The sequence below is a fragment of the Rattus rattus genome, chromosome 10 (genome assembly GCF_011064425.1).
Source record: "Rattus rattus isolate New Zealand chromosome 10, Rrattus_CSIRO_v1, whole genome shotgun sequence".
NCBI lineage: Eukaryota > Metazoa > Chordata > Mammalia > Rodentia > Muridae > Rattus > Rattus rattus.
Genome location: NC_046163.1, coordinates 44,884,701 through 44,906,216, shown reverse-complemented (window position 1 = coordinate 44,906,216; position 21,516 = coordinate 44,884,701). Strand labels below are relative to the sequence as shown.

Below are 21,516 nucleotides of genomic sequence, written 5' to 3'. Positions count from 1 at the left end.
TGTTGTTGTTTTGTTTTTTTGTTTTTTTTATTAACTTGAGTGTTTCTTATATACATTTCGAAAGCGTTATTCCCTTTCCGGTTTCGGGCAAACATCCCTCCCTCCCCTTCTTTATGGGTGTTCCCCTCCCCATCCTCCCCCATTGCCGCCCCCCCCCAACAATCTAGTTCACTCGGAGTTCAGTCTTAGCAGGACCCAGGGCTTCCCCTTCCACTGGTGCTCTTACTAGGATATTCATTGCTACCTATGAGGTCAGAGTCCAGGGTCAGTCCATGTATAGTCTTTAGGTAGTGGCTTAGTCCCTGGAAGCTTTGGTTGCTTGGCATTGTTGTACAGGAGGTCAGTTTTTTAAGTCACTACTTTACGGTGCATTGTTATTTGAGGTGGGTACAGAAACCAATCCCATAGCTGCTATGCTTTGAGCACAGCCTGTACCCTTGGAGAACTATGTTGAAAGCTTTTTGGTTTATGTGTGTACAGTGTGTGCACATTTGTGTGCATGTGTGTGCACATTTGTGTGCATGTGCGTACACATGTGGAGGCCCAGGGATCAAACTTGCTGTCCTTCCTTGGGGGCCATCCATCTTGATTTTCTTGTTGGATTTTTGAGTGCTTTTCTTCTTTCTTTTTACTTTTCTGTCACTCATTCCATTCCATTTGCAGTTTCCCCTTCCTCCACTCCTCCCAGTCTTCCCACCCACCTCCCCTCTGCCCCAGATCCACTCAAAAAAGAACAGGCCTCCCAGGGAAGTCGACTGAGCAGCATAACAGGTTACAATGAGACTAGGCACAAACCCTCATCTCAAGGCTGGACAAGGCAACACAGCAGGAATTAAAGGGTCCCAAGAAGGGGTAAAAGAGTCAGAGTATCCCTCACTCTCTCTGATAGAGGTACCATAAGAACACCCAGGTATAGTCATAACGTATCCTCCCTAGTGCTGGGACTAAAAGAAGTGTGTACCATCATGCACTGGGCTTTAAATGTTTTGGGTTTTTTATTTGTTAGTTTTTGTTCTTGTTTACAAGATTTTCTCTCTCTCCCTCTCTCTCTCTCTCTCTCTCTCTCTCTCTCTCTCTCTCTCTCCCTCCCTCCCTCCCTCCCTCCCTCCCTCCCTCTGGTTGGCAACTTGCTGTCTGATTAGACTGAGGTGCTTGGGTACAGGACCCTGACATTCTTCCAGGAAGAAGTTATTATCACATATGAGCTGTCAATCTAGGACTAGAACCTGTAGCCCAAGAAAACCTCTTTTCTTTATAATGTACCCAGTTTGTGGCTCCGTGTTAACAACAGAGAGAGGAGCATGGTGGTGGTGAGGAAATGAGGCAGGAAATCGCTAGAGAGAAATAGCTAAAGGTGCAGTTGCAACTTTCCCATGGCAGCAAACTCTAGGGAATGGTATAGAAGGGGTCCCTCGGAGCTTCACAACCCAGGGGCACAGACTTTGTGCTCAACATTGTTCAGATTAACTACAGCACATGGAGCTGGGTAACCTAGTGCTTCCCACATGAATGGAAGCTCCTCTTGCGGTTGCCTTACTATCCTAAAAGTATCATTGAAGAAACTGTGTGCCTTGGTTATAGACCTCGGTGAGGGCATTCTCCAGGAGCCCCGGGGCAGCTCTGTGGGACAAGAAAGATGCTGATCTGAGCAGGAGACAGCACACGGAGCTGGGAGTGGGCCACACAGGGGAAAGAGGCAAGTCAGGACCCCACCTGGAGGAGCACTGGCCTCTCACTGGGCGCCCATGGCAACGGGAGATGCCCACAGCCATGTTCTAACCAGCCTGCAGGTATCAGGGGCTACAAGAGCCACTGTTGGTTGTCTGGCTGTCTGTGGGTGGAGTATCCTGTCCCTTCCACTAGATCTGTTTGTTCTCACTTCTTTCTCCAAGCTGCACACGAAAACATCTCCTCTCTCAAAGTCCACAGCCGAATTCAGACTGACCGATGGTCAGCCTCTGCCTCAGGGTCACTGCAGCACTGTATGCGTGTCCTTCACCAAGATGAAATGAGGTGCAGACAGGCACCCCTGGTGAGACCTGCTGCTAACCACGCACCTCTGGGTCATTCACTGCTCCTCTTGAAAAGCAGGGACACCATTAACAGCATTCATGCCTGTAAACAACACAGGAAAAACCACCCCCTCTTCTCCAAACTGGGGTGCACCACACACTGTACCCTTAAGTACTTTTTGCTCAAATGCAAAATAGAAGTGATCTGTATTTTATGTCTTTCTGATAAGTGCTTTCAGTTTCACTGTTGTTGTTGTTGTTTGAGACAGGGTGTCTTTATGTACTAGTGACTGTCTTGGTGTCATTTGAGACAGGGCGTTGTTATGTAGCAATGACACCCTATAGATCAGGCTGGTCTCAAATTCACAGAGATCCACCTGCCTCTGCCTCTGAAGTGCTGAGATTAAAGGCGTGTGCTACTATGTCTGGGACAAGTGTTTTTGATTGTTGTTGTTTTGGTTTTGTGCTTGGCCTTTGAGACAGGGGTTTTTGTAGTCCAGGCTGGCTTTGAACTCATCTTCCTGCTTCTACTTTATGAGCGCTGGGATTGACATACCTAGTTCCTGAAGTAACATCCTTTGGCTTTTTCTGTTTTGTTTCCCCCTGCCCCACGTCTGTTTTTTTTTTTTTTTTTTTTTTTTTTTTTTTTTTTCCGGAGCTGGGGATCGAACCCAGGGCCTTGCGCTTCCTAGGCAAGCGCTCTACCTCTGAGCTAAATCCCCAACCCCCCCCACGTCTGTTTTTTGAGGCACATTCTCATGTAGCTCAGACTGGCCTCAAACTTGCTATGTAGAGGATCAGCTTGAACTTCTGATCTTCCTGCCTCTATGTGGGATTAAAAGTATTCACCACCATCAGTGCAGTCTGAGGACTGACCCCAGCTTTATCCATGCTAGGTGAGCGCACTCTAACAACTGAACCCCATCACTAGCCCACGAAGCATGTTCTTTCCAAGATGTATTTACTTTATATGTGAATGAATGTTTATTCAGCCTTTGTGTATGTGCACTGTGTGTGCCTGGTGCCCTCAGGTCAGAAGAAGGTGTGAGACCCCTGCCCCTAGAGTTACCGGTGATTGTGAACTGCCACATGGGTACTGGGAACTGAACCTGGGTCCTCTGGAAGAACAGGCGTGTTCTTAACTACTCTCTGGCCTCAATGAAGTGTGCCTTTAAAGCAGGGTCCTCCCTTGCTTTACTTGTCCTTCTCTATTTGGCTTTGGTCTTTTCCCCAACTAGCTTGGTCTAGCAGGGCAGCCTATTCCTGCTGGAGGTGAGTTTTGTTGTCACATTGGACTGGGACCAGCAGATCGCTGTCCTTATCACTACCATGGCTCTGGACAGACTTAGAAAAGAGTCAACAGCCCCACAGATTTGTTAGCGTTGAGAAATACCTGTATCTCCTCCAGTAGACCGTGCAGGGCCACGTGGGGGATCTGAGGGAGGGCAGGCTTCATAGAAAGCCCTTATGATCCAGTCATAGTGCTTAACCTCTCCTTCCTCAGGGGCTTGTCTGTGCTGACAGCAGACTGGGCGTTCTGTATCCTTCATTTCCTGAAATGGCTCAGTGAGCAAAGGTGTTGCTGGCAAACCTGTGGACCGAAGCTGGACCCTAGGACCCATGTGATGGAGAGAGAACCAGTTCCCCTGGGGTGTACTCTGACATGCCATAGCAGAAATGCATGCACAGACACATATACATGCAAAATGATGATGATGATGACAATGATAATGATGATGATGATAAATGTTTTTAAACAATGTATCTTTGATTCTGAGAAAATGCAACAAATAAAACTTATCATTCATGGAAATAACTAAATCAGAACATTAATCCTCATACTACTAGAGAATTCACTATAGCTTTTCCTTAAATGACAATCTCCTAAGTATAGTTAGTGTTTAGAGCAGTGGTTCTCAACCTTCCTAATGCTGCAATCTTTTAATACAGTTCCTTGTGTTGTGGTGACCCCACCCCCCAACACCACTCTAAGATAATTTTCATTGCTACTGTATAATTTTACTATAATTACTACTATAATTTTGCTACTGTTATTAATCTTAATATAAATATCTGATATGGAGGGTATCTGATGTGTGACCCCATGAAAGGGTCATTTGACCCTCAAAGGGGTTGTGTCCCACAGGCTGAGAACCACTAATTAAGATAGTTATACTGAGCCTGACAAATACAGAGGCAGATGCTCACAGCCAACCATTGAACTGAGAATGGGGTCCCTAATGGAGGAGTTAGAGCAAGGACCGAAGGAGCTGTAGGGGTCTGCAACCCCATAGGAAGAGCAACAATATCAACTAACCAGACACCCCAGAGCTCCCAGAGACTAAACCACCAACCAAAGAGTACACCTGGAGGGACCCGTGGCTCCAGCCACATATAGAGCAGAGGATTGATCTTGTCAAGCATCAGTGGGAGGAGAGGCCCTTGGCCCTAGGAAGGCTCAATGCCAGGGCAGGGAGATGGGGGGAGTGGGTGGGTGAATAGGGGAACACTCTCATAGAGGCAGGGGGTGGGGGAAAAGAGGGGAATCAGGAAAGGGGATTACATTTGAAATGTAAGTAAAGAAAATATCCAGTAAGAAAGAGAGAGAGAGAAGGAGGGAGGGGGAGGGAGAAAGAGAGAGTTATACTGGTCTCTTGCATAAAGCTTTCCAAATGCCCCATCCAATGAGTAAAAGTCCTGTTACTTAGTAGATATTGTCCCTCTTTTTCAGCCTAACCCACCTACTATTGTGTTAGCATTGTCTAAACTTAAACATGTTTATAGCATAAAATACTTGGGTCACAGGTTCATTCACTGAACTGTTGAACATCTACACAGGCAAGATGCCTGTGTGTTTGCACGTATGTGTGGTGTATGTGTGTGCGAATGTGCTTTGTGGAGCTAAAAATGTGGATGTCAGGACGTCTTCCTCCATTCCTTCTCCATCTTACTTTTTGAAACAGGGTCGCTCACTGCTACAGCTAAACTGGCTTGCTGGTCAGGTGAGCCCCTGGAACCCGTGCCTCTGTCCTCCAGAGCTGGGGTCACAGATGCATACTGCCACCTGTTTTAATTTGGGTGCTGGGGGACTGGACTCTGCTCCTGATGTTTGCACAGCAAGCACTTTACCCACCGAGCCACCTCCCTAACGCAAACCCACGGGCTTGAAGAGACAGTTTAGGGACAGCATCCCAAACCAAGCACACCAGACCTTCTTCCTGCACCAGCAACTTAGGGTTACCTTCTGTGGTCACCACGCACTAAACTTTAGATGCTTGCCCAGCTTTTTAAAACTGAAACAATTCTGGACTTGACCACTGCTAGAAAACATTCAATTCTGCACATAAAAAATCTTTAAATGGCCTAATCTCCTCTGTGCTTCTTGGTGTCAAGGAGCCATTTTGTACTCTTCAAAGTGACAAGAGTTTTCTGAGGAAGTTCGGGACCGAAAGGAAACTAGCAATTAGACCAGCTTCAAGTCTAAAACTTTCTATCTTAAAGAAGCGAATGATGTGTTTTTCCAAACCAAAGCAATCAAGAAATCTCCATGAAGATCAAAGACCAGCTTCCTAAGTATTCCCGGCAACCACCTCGGCCCCTTTAGATGGCAAACATTTGTAGACTTAACTTACATCCCCTTTTCAAGTCTTCAAGTAGCTCCCTCACAACCCGGAGACTACAAAGCTCCGAAAATTAGAAGCACCCCCCAGCCCAAAGAGCTACTCCCTGATGAGGTGGCCATGGAAATGCAGTTTGTTTTATCAGGTCTTTCTCCTGGGATTACAGAACATTTAACAAAGCAGCATTTGCAATGGGCAGGTGAGAGCTGGCCAAGATTTTCACAGGACAGGTCAGCAGGGAGATGGATGGATGAACAGTGGTGGATACAATTATTTGACTTTCTGGGCCGTTCTTTTGAAGCCTCTATGCTTAATAGAAAGAAAAAGAATAATCCTCTTTGCCAACCTTTTGTAGTCGGATCTTTATTGTTCCCATCGAAGCCCAAAGAAACCGGGCAAGATTCATTTTGTCTCGAAAGCATTTGTGTATTTTATATAGGTCTGGGCTTTGAAGCACCGATAGTTAAGTGGGAGAAAAGACAAAGATTTCTCTCTGCTCTGAGAAATCAAAAGAGGAATTTCTGAAGCCCTCCTAACTCAAAACAGTCCTGGGTGGCATCCAATCCATGTGTGCTGTCTTTGCTACTGAACTCAGCGTGGAAATTAGCACAGGTCGACAAAACTGATGGAAATTAGGCCAGACCGTAGAGCAGGGTGTCGGAAGCCGCATTCAGACTCTTTTGAAAACCAGAGAATATCGTTTCCGGCATCGTGAATGTCCATCTCTAAGAAAAGGGCCTGCCCAGTGGGCTGGTTAGGCCAATCTTCTGCAGACTATTTGGCTCAAGACACAGGAGAGCTGCTTGCAGTGTATTAAATTGCTATTAATCAGTAGGAATCAGTCAGCCAGATAGCTTAGATAACCAGGTACTAAAAATAAACTAGTTTGACCAATTGTCTTGATGGACAAAATAGTTCCTACCTTGTTAGATGGCTTGCAAGAAAAAAAAAAGCATCAAATGTGTGTTGATTATTTTGCCTCCCAAAATGCACATGATTATTGTAGAAGGAACTTGTGGAAACATGGAGGAGCTGGTGACATTTTCTGATGATTTCTGTGTGTCCCTGAAACTATCTGAGTGCTAGACCTAAACTCCGAAAAGAGCTCGTGATAGGGAAATATTCGTGTTGTGTTTTTAAGCTTGAGTTTGGAGAACAACAATTTTCTACTTTATTTTGCCATTTGAATGCAGACAATTTATGATGATTATGGGCCTGGGAGATCCTCCACAGCTGAGAGCAAGGCAGAGTTAGCATTTTGAATCTTGAGAAGTAGGTGGGAAGATGTGTCAAAGAGCAATTGCCAGGCTCACTTCGGAGACAGGGTGTTCCTGGGGAGTGGGGCCAGACCAACAACTCCTCTTAAAGACACGTACTGTATACACAAATGCATAGAGGGCCATGTGTTGATATGCACATATATACATGCCTGCAGATACCAGCACATGTATATCTTCACACACACACACACACACACACACACACACACACACACACACACACACACACACACACACACCCATTCACACCACACTCAAAATCACCTTAAATCTACATCTATCCGGATGCTATTTCTTTAGATTCTACCCAAAAAGCACACTGAGTGAGGATGTGTTTGTCATCCAGGTATGAACGCTGGGACACAGACACCTGCACCCGTCAGAGCATGAGGGTAAATGTCCCGAAAGGCAGGTTCAACACCATCACATTGAGCATTTAACCATGGTACTCAGGCTCAAGCCACTTCATAACTGGTCAATCTGGCTCAGTGGCAGGTTGATCCCTCGACCCTCATTCCCCTTCTTTCCTCTGAAGGAATGGGATGCAACCTTCACTCCCCTTCCAGAGCATCTCTTTTTCTCTCTCCCCTCAACCCCTCTTCTCTCGGATTCTGCCATTATCACCTTCCAGTCTAGGATGAGAACAGGTGGGTCTGACTGAGGGCTGTCAGTCATGGTGTTGTATCTTGGGGCTAGTGCAATGTCACACATTGGAGACCTATATCAGTATGCATGGCTGGGGGTCCCGTCTCTACTGCAAGAGAGCAGTGGGATATATTTAATCCTATGTGGCGGTGGCGGTGTCCGTGTACGTTTTGAGCCATGCTGTCTTCCTGTCTCCACAGATTGGCTAAGGAAACTACCTGGTGTGCCTGTTTGTTGTATAGACAAACGTCCTGCTGAAGTGGTCACTCTAGGAGGCACAGGCATTTGTGTATCTGGTTCTGTAATGCTTCCTGTCTTTTGTTCTGAGCATCAGACTTCTTAGGATGCCTTACTTTGCCCCCACCAACAGCACAAGGCCTTGCCCTCCCTCAGCACAAGGCCCCGTGCTGAAAGTAGACACGAGTGATTGCAAACTGTTATTTGTCACTCAGTGACAATCATGCCACTCTTTGAGAATTTAGTTTTGAAAAATTCACACTAGGGCTTAGCAGTTAAGAGCACTGACTGCTCTTCTAGGGGACCTGGGGTTCAATTCCCAGTGCCCACATGGCAACTCACAACTCCAAGATCTGCCATCCTCATACAGACATACATGCAGGCAAAACATCAATGCTCATAAAAATAAATACATTTTTATAATTCGCTTTAGAATCTATGTCTAACATTGTACTATTCCTTAAGTGTATGAAATACCCATAAGACTTTCCCACTGGGTCAAAATTTATTCCTAACATGTTGATTGAGTTAATTCCTGGAAGTCAATCCCTCTCAGATATGGATTAATTTACATTTTTGATTTATTTTCCACGCATAATGTAGTATGAGGGCGAGGGTGCACAATGGACTGAATGCAAACTGAGATCTGTCTTTCTCAAGGAAACCTCCCCAAATAGTTGCATTTATTAAGGCTAAAATGGAAAATATGGGTTTACCAGGTTTGGGGAAAGTGTGAGTTCAGATCTATAATAATGTCAGAGCTGAACAGAGTTCCAGTCTTAACAAGCCCAGATTTCCTACTCAGCAGAAAACCCTGTACCAAACAAAGATATTCAGTGTCAAAACAGGTTTGTTTTTTTTTTAACCTTGAAAATTGAGAAGAAAATAGAATTAAGCACTTCCTAAGGGGAATTCTCTTAAAGTCCGCTTCAGAATTCCGCCTTTGGGTGTGTGGTAATGCCAATCAGAGAACAGCGATCAGAGATAATGGCCGCGGGGAGTGCCCGTTGGAGGCCCAATCCTCTTGACCAAGGCATCAACTCTTTGAAAGTAATCATCTCTGTATTTTTAAATTTTCATCCCAGACAAGTCTCAAGTAGCCCATGCTGGCTTCCAGCCCTCTGAATAGCCAAGGTTAAGCTTGAACCCCTGCTCCTTCTGTCTCTCTCCAGGTGCTGGGATTACAGACACACAACACCGTCCCAGCCCCATTTTCATCACTTCCCAAAAAAGAACTCTTTAATTTTTTCAGCTGCTGGCCATAGGATAGGTGCCATCAACCACACCTCGTGCTCTCCGTTAGTACAAAGGGTGACCCTCGAGAAAACAGCGGTCTAGATGGGGTCTGATAGCCCTTACTCTAGTGCTTTCTGTTTACCACCCCCCTCTTGAGTCTGAAACTTTGAGCACACAGTCAACAGACAAACAAAACGGACCCTAGGAGCCTCGTGTGTCCACCAGTTACTTCAAGCATCGATCCTACTTTCCCATCAACCACGTTCTGCATGGCCCTCAGTAAATCTGCAATCCACAAGACACAAAATGTTGGCTTTTCCAAAGCAGAGGCTTCGGCCGACAAGTTCAAAACAGTGCGCCAAGATGGGATCCCCAACCAGAAGAAGCATTTGGAGTTCTAGGTAGGAAAGTGGTTACTTTTGAGATTCTGAGAGTCAATACCCGTGAGGTGGGGCGAGGCTAGAGGGCGAGGGGATAAGGCTCTCCGAAAACCTTTGCAATGTCTGACCACAGGTAACTCCTTTTGTAGTCTTAGGGGGCCTTCAACTTTCCCGTCTTTTATTGAAAACTTGAGAAAATTAAGGCTCAGAGAGCCGTTTCTGCCCAAGTTTCTGCTGCAGTTTAGTGAGAGGAGGAGGGGGAGCACACTCGAACTGCAGTCCTGCTCTGCTGCACGGGGGAAATGATATTTTATTCTGAAGACTGGGAAACTGAGGCACGCACAGTACAGTCTGCCACTTCCCACGCATCCTGAGCCTGGACGCTCCTGGACATCAGTTGCATTCCTCAAGGCCCTTTGCGAGGAGAGCACCACCACCGCCATCGCCATCTTAGGACGGAAAGAGCTGAGGTGAGCTACTCGCCGGCCGACAGGGGCCATGGAGGAGCCCTGATTTCCATCCAGATCTTTCTTCCTGTACAGTTTCCTCTCTCTCTCTCTCTCTCTCTCTCTCTCTCTCTCTCTCTCTCTCTCTCTCTCTCTCTCTCTCTCTCTCTCTCTCTCTCTCCATACAGGACGCTCCAGAAAGACACGACCTTTTTGTAGACAGACGTTCATGGACAGACACATTCTTTCCCCAACACGATTATTCTCGACCAGAGTCTGGAGTCCCCTGTGAATCATTCTTTTGTTTCGACCTGATCTTTTAATTGTCAGTTTTGAATTGACATGAACCACCCCCCCCATCCATTCTATGTATATCTTCCTGAAAATTATCTTTGACAGCAAGCATTAGCAATAACCCAAATGTCCACCAATAAGGAAATACTGGAAAAAGCATGATGCATATATTTGTAAATGGGTCATGCAGATCAAACATGAAAGTCACGCTGGGCTAGAATCCTGCTAGAATCCACAGAATTTTCTATTCCTGACTGATACATTCATTCCTTTATTAGCTCATTAACCGCCACTCTCTAATAATGATCACCTTCTCCCCAGCACTAGAGAAAAAGCAGAAAATGAAAAGAGTGCGTTTTTGTTTAGTTTTAAGATACAGTGTTAGTCTGGTCATTTGAAATGATCTTTTCTCTGGGTCCAAAATAAATAACTAAGCCTGACAGCCCAGACCTGTGGCTCTAACTACCCGGAGGCCATGATAGTTCAGCAGGCTGGGAAATTCGAAGAGATCTTAACAAGTTTTAAAAAGGGATTGGGGTCTGGGGAGATGTCTCAGTGGTAGAGCGTTTGCCCAACATGCAAGGCACACAGTGCTTCTAGGACCCCCTGATACAGAACAAGCCAAAAATAATAGTAGAATTTCACACGGTTGAACAAGAACACTTTAATAATTACTTTTTTGAATCTTTGTAACTCACGTTGAAGTATTCTGTTCACTGCTGACACTTTGATGGCTGATTTTTACATTTAGCTTTGTTTTAACGTTCACCTCTAAGTTGTTTAAAGGATAGGCCATCTAATAAGTCATTGATGTTACCTTTTCTCAGTTACCTTTTAATTCAGTCAACAAACACTGGAATATGTATTGTGCATGGACCCTGGTCTAAATACTGTGGCTGAGAGCGGCCAGGGGCATCTCTTTCCCCGAGAATGAATCCGGTCGCTAGCCATACCTAGTGCAAAATTGTAAAATGACATATTTCAGCTAACAGGTCAAGGGGCTGGTTTAATGTTTTCAACCAGAATAGCTGGATATTTATTCCAGTTGATTACACCCACTGCCATGTTGTTGTAAATATGGAGCAGCTCTGTCTCAAGCAGAGCTGAAAAAGAACTATTCTGAGCTATTTCTATCGTTTACTTAATCAGTTAACTGACCATCGGTATAAAAACAGGGGTGGGGGATGTTCTCAGACTGTGTGCCTCTTCTAAGAACCTAAGATAATTCTCTGTGGAGCCCAGAACCTTCTAAGTAAAATACAAGACACATGTTAGGTGACTTTTGGAAGAAAAGATGCGTATTTTAAAAAATTAAAGCTTATTTTTCTTTAAATATACTCTCTCACTATGTAGTCCAGGCTGACCTAGAACTCACTATGTAGACTAGGCTGGCCTTGAACTCACAGAGACCCACCTACCTCTGCCTCTCAAGTGCTGCTATCAAAGGTGTGCACCACCACACCTAATTAGTCTTACTTTTTAAAAAACAAAAGCAAAACTAACAATGCCAGACCTACAGAGCATCGATGTAAGAGGCCTAGCCTGCTAACAAACCTTATGGCTGCTGCTGGTGGGGGTGTTTTTGTGGCAACAAATGCAGTCTCTAGTCTAGCAAGTCTGAGCAGGGCTGAAGTAGGAAAGCGTAGCACGGGACTTGGAAGTAGCCAGGCGCTGGAGTACAGAACAAACCAGAGGGTGAAAACGACCGTGAGATACAGCCACGCTGTCCGTCACTTACGGTTCCCTCCACCCGGTTTCCAGAAGCCTCAGTCCCTACTGCCAGCAGACCTGGGTGGCCCCACGACCATGTATGCTGCTTTGAATTTGCCCAGTCTTCTGTATTTATGTTCTACCTTCAGACGTCTTTTCACCTTGAGGGAACGTTTTCCTGCACGGTGCGTTTAAGGGGTTGAAATGGTGGGTGCAGGACTCATCCTTGTACACCCCAAGGTTTGATCCGTGTTTGCCACAGGGCCCACCTGCCACTGGGTTTCTGGGCTGCTGTGGGTGTCCCAGGATTCAGAGGAGGCCCGAGTTGTATGCTATCAGGAGAAGATGCCCATTGCTGCTCTGTAAGATCTCAGCCATAGGTCGCCTTCTCCTGGGTCTAATAATCAGTGCAATTTCTGTTTCTTGATTGTCCTATATGTGTGCGTGTGTGTGCATCTATAGAAAGTTAGTCACGCATGCATGTGTATCTCTATATATGAAAGAAACATGGCATTCACTCCTTGCCGTCACGTCTCTGTAAGGAAGCCATTAGTGTCTTTGCTTTAGAGGAAATATAACAAAACCCAGGACCATTGAGCTCCAGTGGGTTGCTCAGGGACCTGCTACTGGGAAGGGCTATGATTAGCATGCCCCTGCCGGCTGCTTTCCTGAGAAGCAGAGCTTCCCATAAACCCGAGGCTTCACACTAGAGGTGCAATTTTTTCACTAGAGAGTGGACACAGACCGTAGTGACCTCTGGTTTCGATCTTTGCCATGGTAAATTAGAAGTAGCAACAAGCTGGGTGTTGGCAGACAGGCGTGTTCTGTGGCACCCAGCAACTCCATCTTCTCCCCACCTCCTCTGGCCCTCGAATTGATCTTGCTAGACTTGGTGGACTGATTAGTTCAACACTGGCTTAGTCTCCTGCGTCTGGGCTTTCTCAAAGAAGTGTAAATGGGAAAGGCTTAGGCCTCCTTGGTTTGGAGTAGAAATGACCACAGGCTTTTGTGCCCTCTGGGTGGGGTTTTGTTTACTGCTCTTGGCAGCCATAACCAACCTTTTGTTTCTCTCCCTAACTTGCCTCTGCTTCCCTGGAGCCTCAAAGCTTGCCGCACAGGGACCAGGGAGGAGCAGAGAAAGGTGGAGAGAGAGGGTTAACAATCTCCTCCCTCCATCCTTTGAGAGCTGAGTCCAGAACCATTGCCTGCTTCTCCTCAGTCAGTGAACCTCTCTGGCTGTGAAAACGTTTTGCACCTGCTTATGAGTAAGGGCTGCTGCGGGCTCCCTCAGGGGCTATTACCCTACAGCACCGTGTGAGTCATACCCGCCCAGCCCTTTCTGAGAAAAGCACTATGACCGTACAGAAAAGCTGAACCCTCAGAACCCAGTGATGCTAGCCCAGGACTGTGCAGTTTCCTGGTGGTAACAATCATGTGTGGGCCATTCCTGCCCTCTCAGCCTTGTCACCTAACAAACTACCACCCTCAGCTCTAAATTGGAGGAAGGACACCCCTTACAGCTACCATCCTTGTTTTCCCAGATTCAAACATAGATTATCCCATTTCTTGTTTTTAAAAAAAAATGGCCATGACGCCAATCTTGTGAGCTGTCTCTCTCGTCTTCTCTTCTGGGAAGCACGCTAAGACTACAGCACGCAAAAAGCCAGGCCTCAGAGGGATGCGGTGAGCACTGGTGCAAATTGTTTTCTGCACTGGTTGTGACGAGCCATGGTCACATATTAACACACACTCTTCAACCTGTTGCCAATATTTCTGTCCGTGTCTCTGGCTGCTTGGCTCAGACAGACAGCCATGTGAGAATATCACAGAGGACCTGTATATCATAGGGCGGCTGGTGGCTGTGATGTTGGGGCAGGGTGAGCTTAAGCTTAAGTGCTCTGGGCTAGAAGGTGGCAATGCGCCTTGCAAAAGGCCGCGAACATGGGTGCCTCCTCCGTACACCTCCCTCTCTCGAGTCCCCTGGTAAGGGCGCTGTGTCTACCGGGTGTTTCGGTCTACCCAGGGCCACAGGCCATGACCCCTTCCTACTGACCATGGTCATTTCCTTGGTTGGCAAAGGAGGAAAGAACGGGGCTGAGCGGCAATGCCAGCCAGAGAGGGACGGAAGGAGACATGATATCTGGAAACCAGAACAGAGTGGGGCCTAGCTGGTGTTTCTGGTCCTGCGCGGCTTCCCGCGTCCGCGCCGAGCTGTCTCAGCTGCTCTCTTGCTGCGCGTTTCTCCTCGCCCTTTCCCTCCACAGACTTACTCTTCTGCCTTTATCACTGGACATTCTACAACTGCGTTTTCAAACAACTGGCTCGGAACCGATACCCAGCTTGCCTGTCACGGAGCAGACGCCTGGGTGGGACCCGAGCCCGTGCTGTCCCTCTGGCCATTGGCTTTGGGAAGGCTAGCTTTAAAGGAAGCACCAGGTCCTTAGGACCCCTCCACTGCCACTCAGACACGCAAAGAGCCTCTAAAAGTGTTGATGAGCCACCGCGGGAAACAGAACCCTTACCTGCTCCTGGGAACTGCACTTGAAGGATGCAGGCGAGGACCGATGCCGTCCACTTCATCTTCTGCAACTCTGGGAGGGTGCCCAGAGGCAGGGTCAGAGGCAGCTCTGCCTGGGAGGGTGAGGAGAAAGGGAGGTACTGAAGGAGTCTCACTTGGCTTTGTTCTGTGGCTGACACCCCAGGAAGTGGAGAACTGTGGGCCTTTGAGACAGCACCTGCCAGCGCACCGCACCGAGATTCACTCGCACTCCCCCTCCCGGCTCACAGGCAGGAAGTTCTGAAGGTTTGGAGGTTTGGAGTGTAAGAGTGTGTATCCGTCCAAATTTTGCTTTCTCTTTAATTTGACTGTAATTTAATGTACTTTTTTTTTTCTCTAATTCTTGACTAATCTGTATGTGACTCCCGAGTGCCGAAGTCGGACCCTAGCATCTATCTAAGTTGCTGTGTGGCTTTGCATGAAGCAGTCACAGTCTCCAGACATCGGGCATCTTTATCTGAAGCACAAAGAAAGGAGGATATTTGAGGTATGGTTCTGAACTTGGCCTCAGTTCAGACCAAAAATAGTGTGAAATACTATAGCTCACACCGCTTTCAAAATCCTTTTTTCCCCTTAGACAGGATCTCACTATTCAGTCCAGGCCGGTCTTGAACTCACAATTCTCCCTCCTCCGCTTTCCAACTGTCAGGATTACAGGTGTGTGCCACCAAACCCAGGTCAAATGCTATCGCTAATTGTCAACATTTCACACTTGGAGTCATTTCCAGTAAGAAAAAGATAAAAGTCAGTCATGGATTCCCTGCCTGTAAATCTTAGCACTCATGAGGCCAAGGCAGGAGGATTGCGAGTTTGAGGTCAGACTGCACTAACAGTGGATACCAGGCCAGCTTGAGCTGTGTAGTAAGACCGCCTCAAAACAAAAAATAACACTTAGGAGTGAGCGTGCTGGCGAGCTGTAAGAGAAGCCTGAGACACGGCTGCCCTGGGAAGGACTGGGCAACGGGGGCATCTTCTTTGACTGAAAAGAATTCCCTTAAGAAGACCACAGTTATTTTTCAATCAACCAGTCTTCTAAGTGGAAAGACAGTATTATCAAGTCTGGAGGCAGAGAGCTGGCTCAGGCACTTTCTGTCAAGCCTCACGGCTTGCATTCATCCCCAGAGCCCACGTGGTGGACAAAAACCCACTCTTGTAAGATGTCCACTGAGCTACACACTACACACACACACCCAACACACATATACCACACACATACACTATATACACGTGCCACACACATACATACATGTACATATCACACACACCCAACACACATGTACATATCACACACACACACACACACACACACACACACACACACACACACAGTTGTTGTTTAAATATTGGCCTGTGCTCGGACAAAGCACACCAAGCCTACATAGTTCCATGTGGAGAGGTTTAATGAGAGAAGAAGAGTAGAGGAGAGGAAAGACCATGGGCACGTGGTGGGAAGGGAGGGGAAAGGGAGAGAAGGGACAGAGGGGAAGAGCAGAGAAGAACAAAGAGCAAGAGGGGATAAGAGAGGTAGGAGGGGCAAGCAGCCCCCTTTATAGTCAGGCACAGCTGGCTGTTGCCAGGCAACTGTGGGGTGGAGCATACCTGGCTGTTGCCAAGTAGCTGTGGGGGTGGAGTTTAGACAGAATACCAACACATACCTCATACACACATATACCACACATATACATACATTCCTGAATACACCACACATACATTCACCCACATGCCATACGTATACACATATACCACACACATATGCACACACTATGCACATACATACACCATACATAGATACACTACACACATACACACGTGCCACACACACACAGACACACACACACAGACACACACACCACAAATAAATGCTAAAAAATATGTTAACGGGGTTGGGGATTTAGCTCAGTGGTAGAGTGCTTGCCTAGGAAGCGCAAGGCCCTGGGTTCGGTCCCCAGCTCTGAAAAAAAGAACAAAAAAAAAAAAAAGTTAACAAATTCTCAAAACAAGATAAATTGATTCCAGAGTTTATATGAAAAACTTAATGTGTAAGACTAGTGTGATGGTTTGAATATGCTTGGCCCAGGGAGGGAGTGGCACTATTTGTAGGTGTGACCCTGTTGGAGTAAGTGTGTCACTGTGGGTGTGGGCTTTAAGACCCTCATCCTAGCTGCCTGGAAGTCAGTTTTCCATTAGCAGCCTTCAGATAAAGATGTAGAACTCTTAGCTCTGTCTGCACCATGCCTGCCTGGATGCTGCCATGTTCCTACCTTGATGATACTGGACTGAACCTCTGAACCTGTAAGCCAGGCCCAATTAAACGCTGTCCTTTATAAGACTTGCCTTGGTCATGGTGTCTGTTCACAGCAGTAAAACCCTAACTAAGACAACTAGCTAGACCACAAACGGCACAGGCAGTCAACACCAACATACATAAATTGAACATCACCAAATTTTAAAAGTTTTATGCCTCAAAAGGGAGTAGGAAGAAAAAATTTTAAATAGTCCACAAAGTGAGTGAAAATATTTGTAAATTATATACTGGCTTTAGTCCAGGATTCAGAATGCATAAGTAATTCTTCAGTTTAATAGGACAGAAAAATAAAAATTAGCCAAAGATTTAAACTGACATTTCTCCAAAGAAGATCAACGAACGATCAATAAGCACACGAAAGCTTCGATCGTGTTAGTCACTGGGGAAACGCAAGTCAAACCCACAAAGCAGCACAAGACACTAACACAGCACCAGGAGCAAACGGCGACCCCGTGCCGATGGGGACCAGTGCGAGGATGTGAGAAACGGATGCTCCTGCGGATGGAAAGGGAGAGGGCCGAGCGCCAAGCAATTTGACAGTTCCTTAAAATGTGAAACAGAGTTCCCTCATGCCCAGAAACTCAACTCAGTAAATACCCAACAGAATCGAAAACATATGCTCTCACAGAAGCGTGTACAGAGAGCTCCCGACAGCCTAATGGATAATGGCCCCAGCCTGGAAGCAATTCACCACAGCGGAGGAACGGGCAAGCGGCCGTGGTGGGTTCAAACAATAGACTGTAACAGCCATGAAAAGACGTGAGGAGCTGCTAGACGCTACCGCTTCGTGCCTGTGTAAAGGAAACCAGGCCTAGGAAGCCACGTGATGTATGACTCTATAAAATCGCCAGAATAGGCGAGTCTGGAGAGAAAGTGAATTGGGGTTACCAGGAACTAAGGGCGGCAGGCACCTGGACTAAACCGCCTGTTGGTGTGAGGTTCTGTAGGGGATGATGAAATAAACGCTTTGGGATTGGGGGATGTTGGACCAGCAGATCGGATTTGCTACAGACTGTGGAAGAACAAACCATGCAAATAGTTCATTTGTCGCACGAAAATTCTACTTCAATATATAATAATGCTAAAACAAAACGTAAGGGATGTGAAATAACTCTGCCGGAGAGCCCACGCCGTGATGAGTGAACCATGCATACGGTCTCTACCCTGAACCGGCCCAGTCTCGTTCGATCTCACAAGCTAAGCAGGGTCAGGCTTGGCGAGTACTTGGGTAGGAGGCTGACATATGTGTTCAGTCGAGTTGCTTTAGATAAGGGCAACAGAAAATCCACTGGGACAAATGGTAGGCTTTAAAGACATGGGGTTGGGGATTTAGCTCAGTGGTAGAGCGCTTGCCTCAGCAAGCGCAAGGCCCTGGGTTCGGTCCCCAGCTCGAAAAAAAAAAAAAAAAAAAAAAAAAAAAAAAAAAACCGCAACCATCAACCGCGTTTCCTCAAGACTGTCCACCGAGGATGCCGTCAGGAACGAAAGGCGTGTGTGTGCACACAACTCTTCACAGACGGCTTAAATCTAGACTACCTGGAGAACTCTTTTAACCCAACAGTAAGATAACCAGCCCTCTGAAGACATGGGCAGAAGGTCTAAATACACAGTTCCTGAAGGAAGGTCGGAGAATGCTCAGGAAACACAAAGATGTTGGACACTATGAATAAGACATATTGAAACTGTAACGAGGTGCTGTCACCTGCTGCCTAGAAGATGGGGAAATTCGCACACACCAAGGCTCACCTGCCCTGGTGTTTGCAGAGGCAACCAAGCCCTCCTGAAGCTTCTCTAGCTGAGAGGCCTCCCCAGCACCTACCCTAGCATATTGACCGCGGTTGGCTGAGGGAGACTAGCCAATAGCGGGAGGCGGGTCAAAATGTTTCCCTCAACGGCCACTAGTTCGTTTGTTCGTTCTTTCTTTCTTTCTTTCTTTCTTTCTTTCTTTCTTTCTTTCTTTCTTTCTTTCTTTCTTTCTTTCTTTCTTTCTTTCTTTCTTTCTTTCTTTCTCTCTCTCTTTCTTTTTTCTGGAGCTGGGGACCGAACCCAGGGCCTTGCGCTTGCTAGGCAAGCGCTCTACCACTGAGCTAAATCCCCAACCCCCACTAGTTCTTTCTTTATGAACTTATAATTTACAGATAATTTTATATTTATAAATTTCAGGAATAGTTTATATATTTATAAATAATCTTATAAATGTTATATATTTATAAATAAATAAATAAATAAATAAATAAATAAATAAATAAGAGTGTCTCTGTGTAGCCCTGGTTGTCCTGAAACTCACTCTGTAGACCAGGCTGGCCTCAAACTCAGAGATCTACCTGCCTCTGCCACCATGCACTACTCTATAATCTTATTTATTTATTTATTTATTTATTTATTTATTTATTTATTTGGACAGTAGCCCAGGCTAGTCTGTAACTTTGTAACTTACTGTGTAGCTGAGGATAACCTTAAATCTCCCACCCTCCTGTCCCTAGTTCCTACACTGCACCACCATGCTTATTTATGGCAGGCAGAAAGTATGAATCAAGCCCAGGGCTCTCTCCCTACACATTATTCCACTGAGTCCTTATCTCCACTGAGTCACGTCCCGGTCCCCATCTTTTTATAATTTTTTTTTTTTTTTTGGTTCTTTTTTTTTTCCGGAGCTGGGGACGGAACCCAGGGCCTTGCGCTTCCTAGGCAAGCGCTCTACCACTGAGCTAAATCCCCAACCCCTCTTTTTATAATTTTTATGAGGATGTCACGTAACACAGCTCAAATGCTGTTCCCCTAGAACTCTTTCAAAGGTTTCTTTAATTTTGTGTATATGTGTGTAGAGGAAAAGCGCGGTGTATGTGTTTCAGGGTGCCTGACTGAAGAAGCCAAAGGCATTGAATGCTTCCCCAAGGCTGACCCCCTAAAGCTGGAGGTAGAAGTGGTTGTGAGAAGCTTGATATGGATGCTGGGAACTGAACTCCAATCCTGCGGAAGAGCACTAAGTTCCTCTGACCACTAAGCCATCCTTCCAGCGTCTGCTTACTTAGAATTTAACAGCAGCTGTGTACAGTGGCAGAGGCCTGAGACCTCAGCACTTGGGTTACAATTTCTTGATCATCCTTGGCTACAAAGTAAGTTTGAGACCAGCCCAGGGTGCAAGACTATCTCAAAAAAAAAAAAAAAAAGTCAAAAATAAACAGGGTCTTAAAAGTAGAATCCAGCCTGGAAATATCTCTAAGTCCTTTGTCCCTACTTGGATTCATCCCAGGAGCTGCCTATGTCCTATGCCTACTGTGTGTCTGCCTGTGCCCTGTGCCTACTGTGTGTCTGCCTGTGTCCTGTGCCTACTGTGTGTCTGCCTGTGTCCTGTGCCTACTGTGTGTCTGCCTGTGTCCTGTGCCTACTGTGTGTCTGCCTGTGTCCTGTCCTGTGTGTCTGCCTGTCCTGTGTGTCTGCCTGTGTCCTGTGCCTACTGTGTGTCTGCCTGTGCCCTGTGCCTACTGTGTGTCTGCCTGTGTCCTGTGCCTACTGTGTGTCTGCCCGTGTCCTGTGCCTACTGTGTGTCTGCCCGTGTCCTGTGCCTACTGTGTGTCTGCCCGTGTCCTGTGCCTACTGTGTGTCTGCCCGTGTCCTGTGCCTACTGTGTGTCTGCCCGTGTCCTGTGCCTACTGTGTGTCTGCCCGTGTCCTGTGCCTACTGTGTGTCTGCCCGTGTCCTGTGACTACTGTGTGTCTGCCCGTGCCCTGTGCCTACTGTGTGTCTGCCCGTGCCCTGTGCCCGTGTCCTGTGACTACTGTGTGTCTGCCCGTGTCCTGTGACTACTGTGTGTCTGCCCGTGTCCTGTGACTACTGTGTGTCTGCCCGTGTCCTGTGACTACTGTGTGTCTGACTGTGTCCTGTGACTACTGTGTGTCTGACTGTGTCCTGTGACTACTGTGGGTACTACTCCACTCCACCCCAAACTCAATTTCTGTTGCTGGCAGACAAATGATTCTAATTTATGTATTGAGAGATTTTGGGAATTGAAGTAGCTTTCTATTGCCACATAATGAACTATCACAAACTTAGTGCCCTGAAACAGTGCAGACTTATAACCTTACAGTGACATAGGGCTGAAGGGCAGATGTGGCATGCTGGCTTGGCTGCTGTTTGGATCTGAAGCGCCAGCTGCTATTCCTAATTCACTGGTGACTGGAAACTTTTCTTCCACTTACAAGAACGGGGTCCAGATATTGCTCTCAGCCCTCGGAGGACACCTCCAGCTTCTTGCCAGTTTTCCCCATGCCAACCCAGCACTCTCTACTGCCCTTCCGAAGCTACTTGGAGGAAAGTCTGCAAGGACTGACAGGGTGTAGGAGATTAGGTCAAACACTCTGAGTTAATCTCTCCTTTTACCACAGACTCAATGAGAAGCACAGGCGTGCTAGCCCTTCCAGGCACAGGTCTTCTGTCATCAGGAAAGCTACACTGGTGTATATACCACAGTGTGGACATCTTGGAAGCTACCCTAACAGCTTGTCTCCCAGAGGAGCATCTCTTTAAGAAGTGCTTCTCTCCCTTGTGAGCACCAGGCTCACCAAATGAAGGACTTTTGACCTTTTGCCCAAGGATGAAGCAGACACAGAGATGGGCAGAGTAAAAGATTTGTAGGAAACGTTTAGTGCACCTATTGAGAGCCTGGATTACGGCATGTTTAAGGGTCTGCTTCATGGGTTTTAATTTTATAATCCAATGACTTTTCTGAAGAAAGTTGACTTTGAACCTGCAGTTTGCCCTTGAAATGCTCCTGATGTTACAGACGCTGAAAAC

The 21,516-nt window shown here is 46.6% G+C and overlaps 1 protein-coding gene across 2 annotated transcripts in view; it reads right to left on the bottom strand.

Moving 5' to 3' along the window:
- The window catches only part of Cd247 (CD247 molecule), a 74,785-nt gene extending 60,226 nt beyond the window's left edge, over positions 1-14,559 (bottom strand). For both annotated transcript variants that reach the window (XM_032915331.1, XM_032915332.1), the window contains exon 1: positions 14,383-14,559. In XM_032915331.1, the coding sequence (XP_032771222.1) occupies positions 14,383-14,440 (58 nt within the window). In that variant the 5' untranslated portion in view covers positions 14,441-14,559. The remainder of the gene's footprint in view (positions 1-14,382) is intronic.
- Positions 14,560-21,516: the final 6,957 nt, after the last annotated feature.